Source organism: Anopheles merus, unplaced genomic scaffold, assembly GCF_017562075.2.
Source record: "Anopheles merus strain MAF unplaced genomic scaffold, AmerM5.1 LNR4000605, whole genome shotgun sequence".
Lineage (NCBI taxonomy): Eukaryota > Metazoa > Arthropoda > Insecta > Diptera > Culicidae > Anopheles > Anopheles merus.
The window spans coordinates 27,038-37,197 of record NW_024428185.1 but is presented as its reverse complement, the minus strand read 5'-3'; the positions used below and the strand labels follow the sequence as shown (position 1 = coordinate 37,197).

Sequence of the window (10,160 nt, the reverse complement as noted above, 5' to 3'; positions counted from 1 at the left end):
TTTCCTCAGGTATGAGTTCCTGAGGACCATTGGCATCGGAGCGAAACTAACTTAGATATAGACACTCGGGCGAAAAAGGTATGATTTTCGTTGCTGAATCTGAAACCGATCTTCAGGAGCCGATTCCAGATGTTTGAAGTTGAATCTTCTCTCACACACACACATCACGTAATTCACTCGGAAAAACTCAATCTTAAGCACACTTACGCACTGACACACGCACGCCAAGCCGCAATGAGGGTCTCTCCAATGCCTTTTTTCGGAGCTTGGCGAGGCGGCTTGATCTGTATCTCGAAAATTGCCTTAAAAATAATGATCTTTAACGTTTCGTTTTTGGTTCACACAAAACACACTCCCCGAATGAACACTCTCGCCCGTCCCACGCTCAGATCGTTTGGTAGGTTAGGGGTCGCTGTGTATTGCTGGTTTGCGGTGCGGCCGCTGCCACTGGCCGCCGCTAACTTCGGTCGCTGGCTTGCGCCGCCATCGCTCGTGAAGCAGGTGCAGAAGATCATGTACAGCATCTTGCAGCAGAAATCGGGTGACACCGACCGCTTGCCGGTGAGCACATCCACCAGAAAGTCACATTCCTCGTGTACCTGTTGCAATCATGTACACGATCATTAATTTATGGAAGCGTGCAGCTTAGAATGTTAGGAAGATCCGGTCACGATCTTCGCTAGCACGAGGATCGGCACTTGGCGCACACTCACCTTAGGTTCCCGCACCTCCTCGACACCGCTCTCGATGCTGATCACGAAGCTCGGGTCAGTCTTTTTCCGTTGCAGCAGCTGCATCTTGACAGACAGACAGAAAGACAGGCGGAGGCAAAATAGGCTCGTTATTTGCAGAAATAGCCGAAGCAAAGCTTGCGACAACCAAACGAAAAGCGCTCGCGCTCTCGAAACGGACACCTTCTTGCGCCACAACGGTGTGTGCCCGCGCTGGCATAGATCATGATCGCGAACCTCACGAACTCCCCACCATCATCATCACCACCACCATGTGCTTTACGGCTCGCTGAGCGCTCGTCCAGATGCAGCCCGGCGCGCGGTGTTCGTTTGGATTCGTCTTTCGCGGCTTTGGCTGAAAAGCTCACGTCTCTCGCTCTCTTTCTTTTTTTTTGCTCTATCTCGCTCTATTTTCCACCCAGAGGGTCCGGTGGTGGCCGTCTAATGCTTCGTGGGGGAGCTAACAACTTGCAGTCAGTTCTTTAGCAGGGAGGTAAAGTGGAGAGGGATCTGTAGGCTTCTCTTTCAGGTCGGCTTTACGACTTCAGACTTCCAATCAAAACAGCAGGCCTTCTCATCCATCTTTCAGGTTTGATCTTTGCGGTCGCTTCGCTTGGTTAGGTCGAGCAACAATAAAAAAAAAAGACACAAATGCACAATAATAAGTCGGTAAGGTTTCCGTGGCTTCGTAACGAATCGTCTTCCATCGCCAAACAGCAAGCCAAAAAAAAACAAGACAACAAACTCTTCGACGTCACCTGGTGTGGAGATCGGTGCTCCGGTTGTTTGTTAGCATTATTCATCATTCATTCGCTTCAAAAGCGAGGTGAGCCTCGCCGCACCGCATGACTTGCAATGCCTTTTGGCTTCCAAAATTGTTAATTTTTGTGTTTTTTTTTCGGTGTAATCCATGATGAGTATCAGCCGAGTTAGTGCTTCAGCAGAGTTGCTTTCACTTTCACTCTTCACACGAATGTGTGTGTATGTGTTTTTGGCGGGAGGAAGGTGAGCGTTTGTGGCAATAATTTGCACCATTTATTCGGAAGCATTGACGCCCTAGGGCGCACAGCACTCCGTTGCTGCAAAATCAAGTGATCTTGCGGTTTATTGCTGGTAGAGCGCTCCAACACCTACTCGATCCTCGATCTCTATCTCTCTTTCGGTCACTCTGTCTATCTCTTCGTCTGTGTTCTCTGCCCAAGAAGGGGTACATTCCAAATCTGAAAAAGGGGGCCAAACACGCGGGTTGTATTGCGCATTTCAGAAGACCTATCGCCCTCAAGAAAATTGCGCAAAGCCGTAACCATGGCACCAACCATGGTTTACTGCCGTTCGCAAAGTAGTATAAGGTGGTCAAAAAAGGCACCGCAACTAACAAAAAATAACAATCTTCAGGAAAGAATATCTTATTAGACAACAAGACACGTCAAAACTGAGTTTAATTATTCATTAAGCAAACAAAAAAACATCGCTACATTAAAATGCTTTCAAAAGACTTAAATGCTCCGAAGAAGAGAAGAGCCGGTTTTGGGGTAAAAAATAGCGAGGGCACCTGTTCTAGTCTCTTAATTGGATGTGCAAAATTTTATGACTAATTTAGTTAACTAGTTTTTTTTTCTATCTAACCTTTACCACCACCACAAACCCATTGTGCGTCAATAGGCCATGCCGTTCTCTCTCTCCGACTGCGCAACAGTCTTGTGTGCGGGGGGAGGCCGTTCTTTCCACTTCAACGGGCTTGTGCAAAGACCGCTATTTCTCAACGGCCGCTCCTACACGCACCACCACCACCACCGGCTGCAGATATTGGAGAGTGGGAAAAACTGCAACAGCAACTGCAGCCCATGCCCAGTAACGGTTTTCGCCCGTTGGCTTGAAATAACAACACAAACACACAGGCACGCGAGCGCGCGCGCCCGAGAGTCCAACGGCCCTGAATGAAGCCTCCCGAAGCTAAAGAGCCCAAAGAGCGACAAAAGCCGGTTGCTGTCGTCCGAAACGAGAAACGAGACGTTCACCTCGAATTGGAACCAATCTTGAGGTCACCCTACAAGTGGGTTTTAAGGTAGGGCGAATTCGAGAGATTCGATCATGCCGCGTCATGACACCGTTGGAAGTGACAACAATCATTCAAGGTCCCTGTGGCCTGCTCGTGATGCTGCATTCGAAGATGAATGGACCCGGTTCGGGGTGGGTAAATAATGTTCGGCGAAGTAATTATTGACCAAGTGCGGCAGACACGATGACCATTACTCGCGCAGGTATTGTGCAATTTGTGTGACCGAAGATGTTGACCGTGGACGCGAGGTACACATCGGGTAAATACAAATTTCATCACATCCTAGTAGGCATAGCAGGGTGTGTGAAGCGCGCAACATTAAGCTTCAGCCACGTGCACATACTATGCGCAAAAGGAACGAAGGAAGGGAGTAATGGGCGAATCTCCATAAATCTTGTGCCGTGTGAGCGGAACTTAAAAGCATTAGATGAAGAACATTAAGCGAATAAAAAACAGATTGTTTGTGCGTGTGTGTTTGGCATTAAAATGTCTTTTACAAATACGGATCTTTGAGGCATGAAATTCATGGAAAAAACCTAACGTTCCGCAAGCAATTCCCTGCAATCTGCCGTCCGATCGGGAGAAGCGGGAAGCATAACTTGAAGGGCGGGAACCAGTTTTTCGTCGTTTTGTCGTTGGAAGCGTATGCGTAGCATGAAATGCATCATCAAGCGTCGTCGTGTTGCAGTTGCATAATTCTCCAAAATGTGATACTCACGCCATGTGGAAACGGGCTAGATAACGAGCGGGACGGCGCGCGACTGTTGGTTGGGCAACCCACACGAAAGCACCTACCTAACCTGGAATGCATATCTAGTTTTCCGTGCATTTGAATCGATTTTAGATTGCGTGTGCTTGAAGGTGAGTTTGGGGCGTGTTTAGTGCAGGTGAAATAGCAATAACCTTAATACAATAGGGTCGCCCGATTGTGCAACATGATGTAGGGTTTGTTTTTTGGGAGATTTTGTTTTTGGAGCTTTCTGAAAATTATCTGAAAAAAAAACAAGTCAAGATACGACGCACATGGGACTTGGATGGACCTCATTAAATCCGAAGAATGTGTGAATTGAAAAAGCAAAGCCAGCTTGGATGACAGAGGGATGGTGGAATTTGACAAATATTTAACCCCAATGTCCATTAACTGTGTGCAATTAAAAGGAAGGAGAGAAATTCGTATGTTTGCTTGAATAATTTGTTTGTCTGAAGAGCTGTTACTTCTGGAGGAATCTATACATTTTGAGCTATTAGACACAAGCTGAAATGCTCAATCAAGTCCATAAAAGTTGGTTTTAATGTCTAAGATGTTTTGAAATTATTTTAACGATTTTGAATAATGACGTCAAGTTGTCTCAAAATTTTGTAGAAAGGAAGAATTCCCTACTTGTGTACCTTATAAGCAAGCTCTTCAGGTTTCTGCATGTTGGCTTTGGCTGTCGTCCCTTGCTTCGGTTTCGGTGCCGGCTTAGGATGCTTGGTCGCATGATCCCCGCAATTCGCAGTGCCATCTTGTTTAGCTGTCTGATGCGCTGCTGGTGTTGCTTTTCGGCACAGCGCAATGACTTCCCGGTTGGGATGAGCTCCTCCAGGGCACGCATCGTTGTCTCGTGGTTGCAGGAAACGCATCGCAGCGGTTCCGGTCCGAGCCGTATCTTTGCTCCTGCGGCTTCAACACTGCTCCGCAGCGTGCTTCTAATGTTGCCCAGCACCAAGTGGATAAAGTTCAGCCGATGGCGCATTCGCGACTCGAGACGCTCTAGCTCGGCTTTGTCCGGCTTGCTCAGCATTCCAGTGCTAACGTACTTCAGATGGTTGGTGAGACGTTCGAGCTCGTTGGAGAAATGCTCCACCCTTATATCGATTTGACTCTGCAGCTCTCCGATCGTTTTGGCGAACGTTTCTTTGGATAGGCGCGTGCGGAAGTGTTCGTACTCAACGCGGTTTTCCATCTGCTGGTCGAGCAGGTCCAGCCGATTGCTCGTTTCCGTCTGCTCTACGCGCAGCCGGTCGACGAGGGACAGAAATTTTTCGGTAAATTCTAACTCCAGGCTGCGCACGTCACTGGAAATCGATTCGCGGAAGTTTTCAAACATAACCCTTAAATCATCGTGTGCTTCGGAGGCGGCAGTGCAATCCGTTGCTATGCTGTCCAGTTGTTGAGCCTGCTCTTGGGACGTCTTTTCAAGAACCTCTATTCGCTCGTTACAGGATCGCAGCAGTTCGTCCAACTCTCGCGGCCAAATAGCGCGCAGATTGTCTGCCGAAAGCTCGAGCGATGTGCTCGATAGTGGGTGTGACACATCCGAGCATGATTCTTGCTCCGGCAGGGGTAACCGTGCCACCAGACTCGTTAGCACACCACGAATCGCGTCCAGCTCTTTCTCCAAATCCGGGCCCGGCTGGTGCTTGATCGTACTACGGCGCGGCACAAGCGATTTAACCGTACTCGGCACCGAATGTTGATAAAAGTCAATCGGCACGGCCGCGTCCAGACTGACGGGGCGCGCCCGCTGAAGAATGCTAACCGTGCTGCAGTGCGCACGAAAGCTCGGATAATGTGCCTTCAGCAGTTGATTAATGTTGTCCAGCTGGGCACGCATCACGATTAGCTCACCGCCGTCCAGGTACGGCAGGACGGACTTTTCAAGCCGTGCGTACTCCAGCACGGTGTCGTTGGCCAGCGCCGTCAGCTTGCCGATCGATTCGTCAATCTTGTCGAGGCGTGCGGCCAGCGTTAGGAAGTCGAGCGGGATATCGGCGGTGGACTGAAGGCATGAGATTCTGCTACGGCTAAACTCTTCCAACTGTTCTGCGCTCGGTAAGATGGCTTTGTTTACTTTGGTCTGTTCGTGCAGCTGACCTTTCAAGACGGCATGCTCGGCTTGAAGCTGCTCTATCGCTGCAAGCAACTGATGGTAAGCTTCGGTGTCTTCAAAGCGGACGATCGGCTCGGGTGCCGCCTGCTCAAGGGCCGGTAATCGATCCTCTTCGACGGTTGGTGTTTGTGCTGAGGGTACTTCCGATACGGGGGATTCGACGGGGTCTGTTTGTTCTGCTGCCGCTGCTGCTGTTGGTTTTGGTAGGTCACGCCCAACTTGATCAACCGGTACATTCTGCAGGTTCAGCCGGGTAAGTAGTGCCTGCAGCAATTGCTGTAGGGAGGTAAAGTTCAAGCTTCCGGGTTCGGGATCGCCAAACGCTTCGGCCAGCAGTTCGGAACAGGTTGGCGGCGTGATGTTTGCTGCCATTGCAAATTTTCGCGGTCGAACAGTTGCAGGAGGAAGTAAAGGCCAGACTGAAGCAACGCCTACTAGGAAGATGTTCTCGCTCCGTTGTTCAAGGTTATTGCAAAAGCTATGCTAACGTTGCCATAGGGTACAGTACTTTTTAAAATGACGGTTTCTCTTAGGTTTTTTTCATTTTGTGACAGTTTGTTAACATCGGCTGATTTTGAAATCGATTGCATGTTGGATAGCATATAAAATGTTGTTAATACAGGGTTTTGCGATAGAACTCAAGACTGCGATACACCTTCATGAATCGTCATGAGTCAATCGCAAGACTGCGGAACGATACGCGAAAATGTTGACGATACCGGCAACTGCGGATTTGTATCGCAAGACTGCGGCGCACTTTCTCGGGCATATTACCGCCTTTCAGGGATATATAATCTGACAGCAACGATTTTTTGTTTGAAATTTTGAGAGCCATTTATTTCAACATTTTTAGCAATTTGCATCTTTTCACACATTTTACACACTTTTTTCATAAGAAAAGGGGTTTGAAAATATCAGACAATGTCATGTATTGATATTCAATCATTGAAATATTACGATTATAGATTAAGATTATAGAAGAGATGCTGACGAATTGAAGTGGTCGATGAATAGCTACTAGAGTAATACATTTCTGACTTGTGTTCATGATTGTATTTATGTTTTTGTCATCTGGATCCTGTCTAAAAACTGATTGATGGTAATGAAAAGGTGCTTTGTAAAATTGCTTTCATTTGTTATAAGAAAGTATTAAAATCAATCCTATTGCCTAAAGAGTTATAAGGCCTAATTTTATTGGACATTGCGTCTTTAGAACCTCAGACTAAGAGATCAAAAAGGAGCTTTAAAATATATAGAAGAGAGCAGAGAAGGTGCTTGAATGGAAGCACACATTATAACTTTTGTAAAAATAGACATTAATAAGCTTTACGTAGTTCAATATTCAATATACAGGGTTTCCCAAGGTTTTTTTGGTTGTTTCTCCAAACTTGTTTGGTTGCTTCTCATATCTTTTTGATGTGTTTCCACGATTTTTTGAGCGTTTCCTAGATATGTTGGTTCAATTGTATTGATTTACAATTAGATGATACCACTATATCGTCGGAACGAACCAAAAATTTATGGGAAATGATGAAAAAATCGTGAGACGAGTCCAAAAAATTACGAGCCAACCAATAAATCATGGAAAACGTTGTAAGATACACTACTGTCCTATATTATTGCTCTGAGGTCCATGCGAAACTACGTAATTTATACGATGGACGATATAACATTCAACAAAGATTAATGATGTCCCGATCTCCAGTAAAGTTGTGCGTTGTCTGATCAAGACAACGAACTACTGCGCTCTTCTCTGTTTCTATTGCCGAACCTGAAGGTTAGTATGGAATATCGTACTAAAGAGCTCGTCAATCGTCCCACATCACCATACGCCATGCTCGAACATATTCCCAAAGATAATCAACGAATGCGCTACTTCCCATTCGCTTCCCAATCACAAGCTGAGTCTGCAATAAATCAAATCCCTTTTCATCAGATTGTTACTCAAATAAAACCCATATATTCTGTGCTATAAAATCCCCCAAAAGCAATTGTTTCTTCCGAATTCCGAATAATGCTTTATTTTAACGCGATTTTATTTCTACCCACTAATGTGTTTTACACGCTTCAATACATTTCAACAAATTGTTTTACTCCACGAGGCGCAATAAACCATCCATTGTACTGTACTCCGCAGGCAATAGATGAGCTTTAAACAAGCCCGCAATACAGCCCATCCAGTGCGTAAACAACGGTCCGTACGCGATGAGCCCCGTCTGGTTGGTGTTGATGATCGTGGCAGCACAAACGCTCGGCAAGCAATTCGGTGATCCATCAAAATGCGCTCACCCGTCTAATACGTCGAAATACGACGATCTTCTGCCGATTAATTGTAGGATTAGTGGTGTGTAGCCGCCGCCAGCAGGGGTCGTCGTACCGCATCGTCAATGGGACGTACGCAGTCATCGACGATTACCCGTTTCTGGTGTCTGTTCAGCGATGGAGTAAAAACGAAGGCTCGCACATCTGCGGTGGAACGTTCGTGAGCGATCAATGGATACTGACCGCAGGGCATTGCGTTGAGTAAGTAGTTAGGTGGGAATGGGAAAAGACCATTCAAATGTTGCTGTCTATTTCGCTGCAGTGACCCCGAGTTCCGCCAAGGTGGCATTGTGCGGGTAGAGTCGTCCTTCCACGCTTCCGGTGGCGTCTTTCTCCCGATCGAGCGTACGGTGCTGCACGATAGCTTTGACTACGGTAGTCCCGGGATTGATTACGATTATGGGTTGATTAAGCTGGTGGCACGATTCGTACGAGCGGTACCAGTGCGTCTGGTGACGTCCTACAAACGCTTTCCGCCGGGTGAGCTCTGTACGGTCGTTGGCTGGGGCATGACGAAGAAAACGGGCGACCGGGAGCAGCTCCGTATGGTGCGGCTGCCGATTGTGCGGCAGGAGGTGTGCAAGGAGATTTATGAGGGCTGGGAGACAATCACGAGTCGCATGATCTGTGCCGGGTATGCGGCCGGGGGTCAAGATGCGTGCGAGGTACGAAAAGATCGCAAGTTACACGCTTTAATAGCATTTAAGTCTTTCGTTGTAATCACTTCTTTCCTGTCTTTTGAAGGGCGATTCTGGCGGACCGTTGCTGTGCCTGGGCATCCAGGCTGGCATTACCTCGTGGGGTGTGGGCTGTGCCAAAGCAAACCGGTACGGATTTTACGCAAACGTTGCGAATCAGCGCGACTGGATACGGAAGCACACGGGAGTGTGAGCCATTTCAACATCCCTTTGCCAATTACCGACCACCATTAAGCGAGCGACCTTGACGGTTATCTACAAATAATGGGCAAAATAACAACATTAAAAGCTAATTCAATAAACTTCTGTTCCAGTTTTACAACGCTTTGCACATAAGCGCAGGTTGAGCGGAGAGAGCACGCTTAGTACGGTTTGAAAAAGCTCGCTGAACATGCGGTTAGCGTTCATGATTATTGCCGTTTTGTGGTCACTGTTTTATTGCGGTAATCAAATCGGTTTGTAATTTGTTGCTTTATTCATCTAGAAGTTATTTATCCCTTTCATTAGCTGTATTAAGTGAAGTTAGCGCAAAGCAAAAAATGAGCTTTCGCATTGTGAATGGAACGGAAGCAACCATAGTGTCCTACCCGTACGTGGTGTCGATCCAGCGATGGACGCCAAGGGTGAAGCAGCACATTTGCGGTGGCACACTGATCAGCGAAAGTTGGGTTCTAACGGCGGCTCACTGTGCAGAGTAAAGCGCTCCCTAGTGTTGTTGAAATTGTTTGTATATTTTTACTGATGCTCTTACCTCATCCAGCAAGATCTCCCCGACGTCGGTAATGGTGCGCGCCAACTCGTCGTTCTTTAACCGCGGCGGCAAGCTGCATCGGGTCGAGAAGGTGATCAAGCACGAGCGGTTTTCGTACGCCACCGGAGACTACGATTTTGGGTTGCTGAAGCTAAAGCAACGCTATCGGCGTGGAACGTTCGTTAAGTTGCCGGAGCGGCGTAGACGCTTTCCACCGGCCGAACGGTGCACGGCAATGGGCTGGGGTGAAACGTTGGGCCGCGAATCGAGGGAGCAGCTGCGGCAGGTTGTGATGCCGATCGTGTCGCAGGCGGTGTGCCGGAAGGCGTACGAAGGGACGGACGAGATTACAGCGCGGATGCTGTGCGCGGGCTATCCGGAAGGGATGCGCGATGCGTGTGATGTAAGTGAGGGAAGTAGTTGCATTTGTGTTGGTTGTTGTTGGTTCAAAATACGTTTTTGTTCGAATAGGGAGATTCTGGAGGACCGTTAATTTGCCGGGGCATACAAGCGGGAGTAATTTCGTGGGCGATTGGATGTGCGCAGCCGAACAAATACGGCGTTTACAGCAGCATTGCCGAGGGTCGTGAGTGGATTCGGAACCATACTGGTGTTTAAGAATGAGTGAGTTTATATAAATAAAAAAAGATAATCTTTTTTTTACTTTTTTAACGGTTATTCAAAATGTGCGTTTTGTTAAATTTTCTGAAAGCTTTCACAGACGGT

At 47.5% G+C, this 10,160-nt stretch overlaps 3 protein-coding genes across 3 annotated transcripts; 1 reads left to right on the top strand and 2 right to left on the bottom strand.

The window, feature by feature from the left end:
• Nucleotides 1–318: 318 nt before the first annotated feature.
• Nucleotides 319–916, bottom strand: LOC121602755. Its single transcript, XM_041931516.1, has 2 exons — nucleotides 714–916; nucleotides 319–599 (listed from the first exon to the last, which is right to left on the bottom strand). The coding sequence occupies exons 1-2, from the start codon at nucleotides 795–797 to the stop codon at nucleotides 339–341; spliced, it is 345 nt and encodes a 114-aa protein (XP_041787450.1). The 5' UTR covers nucleotides 798–916; the 3' UTR covers nucleotides 319–338.
• A 2,861-nt stretch (nucleotides 917–3,777) lies between these two features.
• Nucleotides 3,778–6,035, bottom strand: LOC121602758. The gene is made up of 2 exons (XM_041931518.1): nucleotides 4,180–6,035; nucleotides 3,778–3,781 (listed from the first exon to the last, which is right to left on the bottom strand). Exons 1-2 carry the CDS (start codon nucleotides 6,033–6,035, stop codon nucleotides 3,778–3,780), a joined length of 1,860 nt encoding a protein of 619 aa, XP_041787452.1.
• Nucleotides 6,036–7,844: 1,809 nt separating this feature from the next.
• LOC121602756 (transmembrane protease serine 9-like) lies at nucleotides 7,845–10,067 on the top strand. The gene is given in 6 exon segments (XM_041931517.1): nucleotides 7,845–7,917; nucleotides 8,000–8,186; nucleotides 8,248–8,650; nucleotides 8,730–8,872; nucleotides 9,201–9,837; nucleotides 9,906–10,067. Coding segments are annotated over 6 exon segments (1,566 nt in total). The 5' UTR covers nucleotides 7,845–7,868; the 3' UTR covers nucleotides 10,053–10,067.
• The last annotated feature ends 93 nt before the right edge of the window (nucleotides 10,068–10,160 follow it).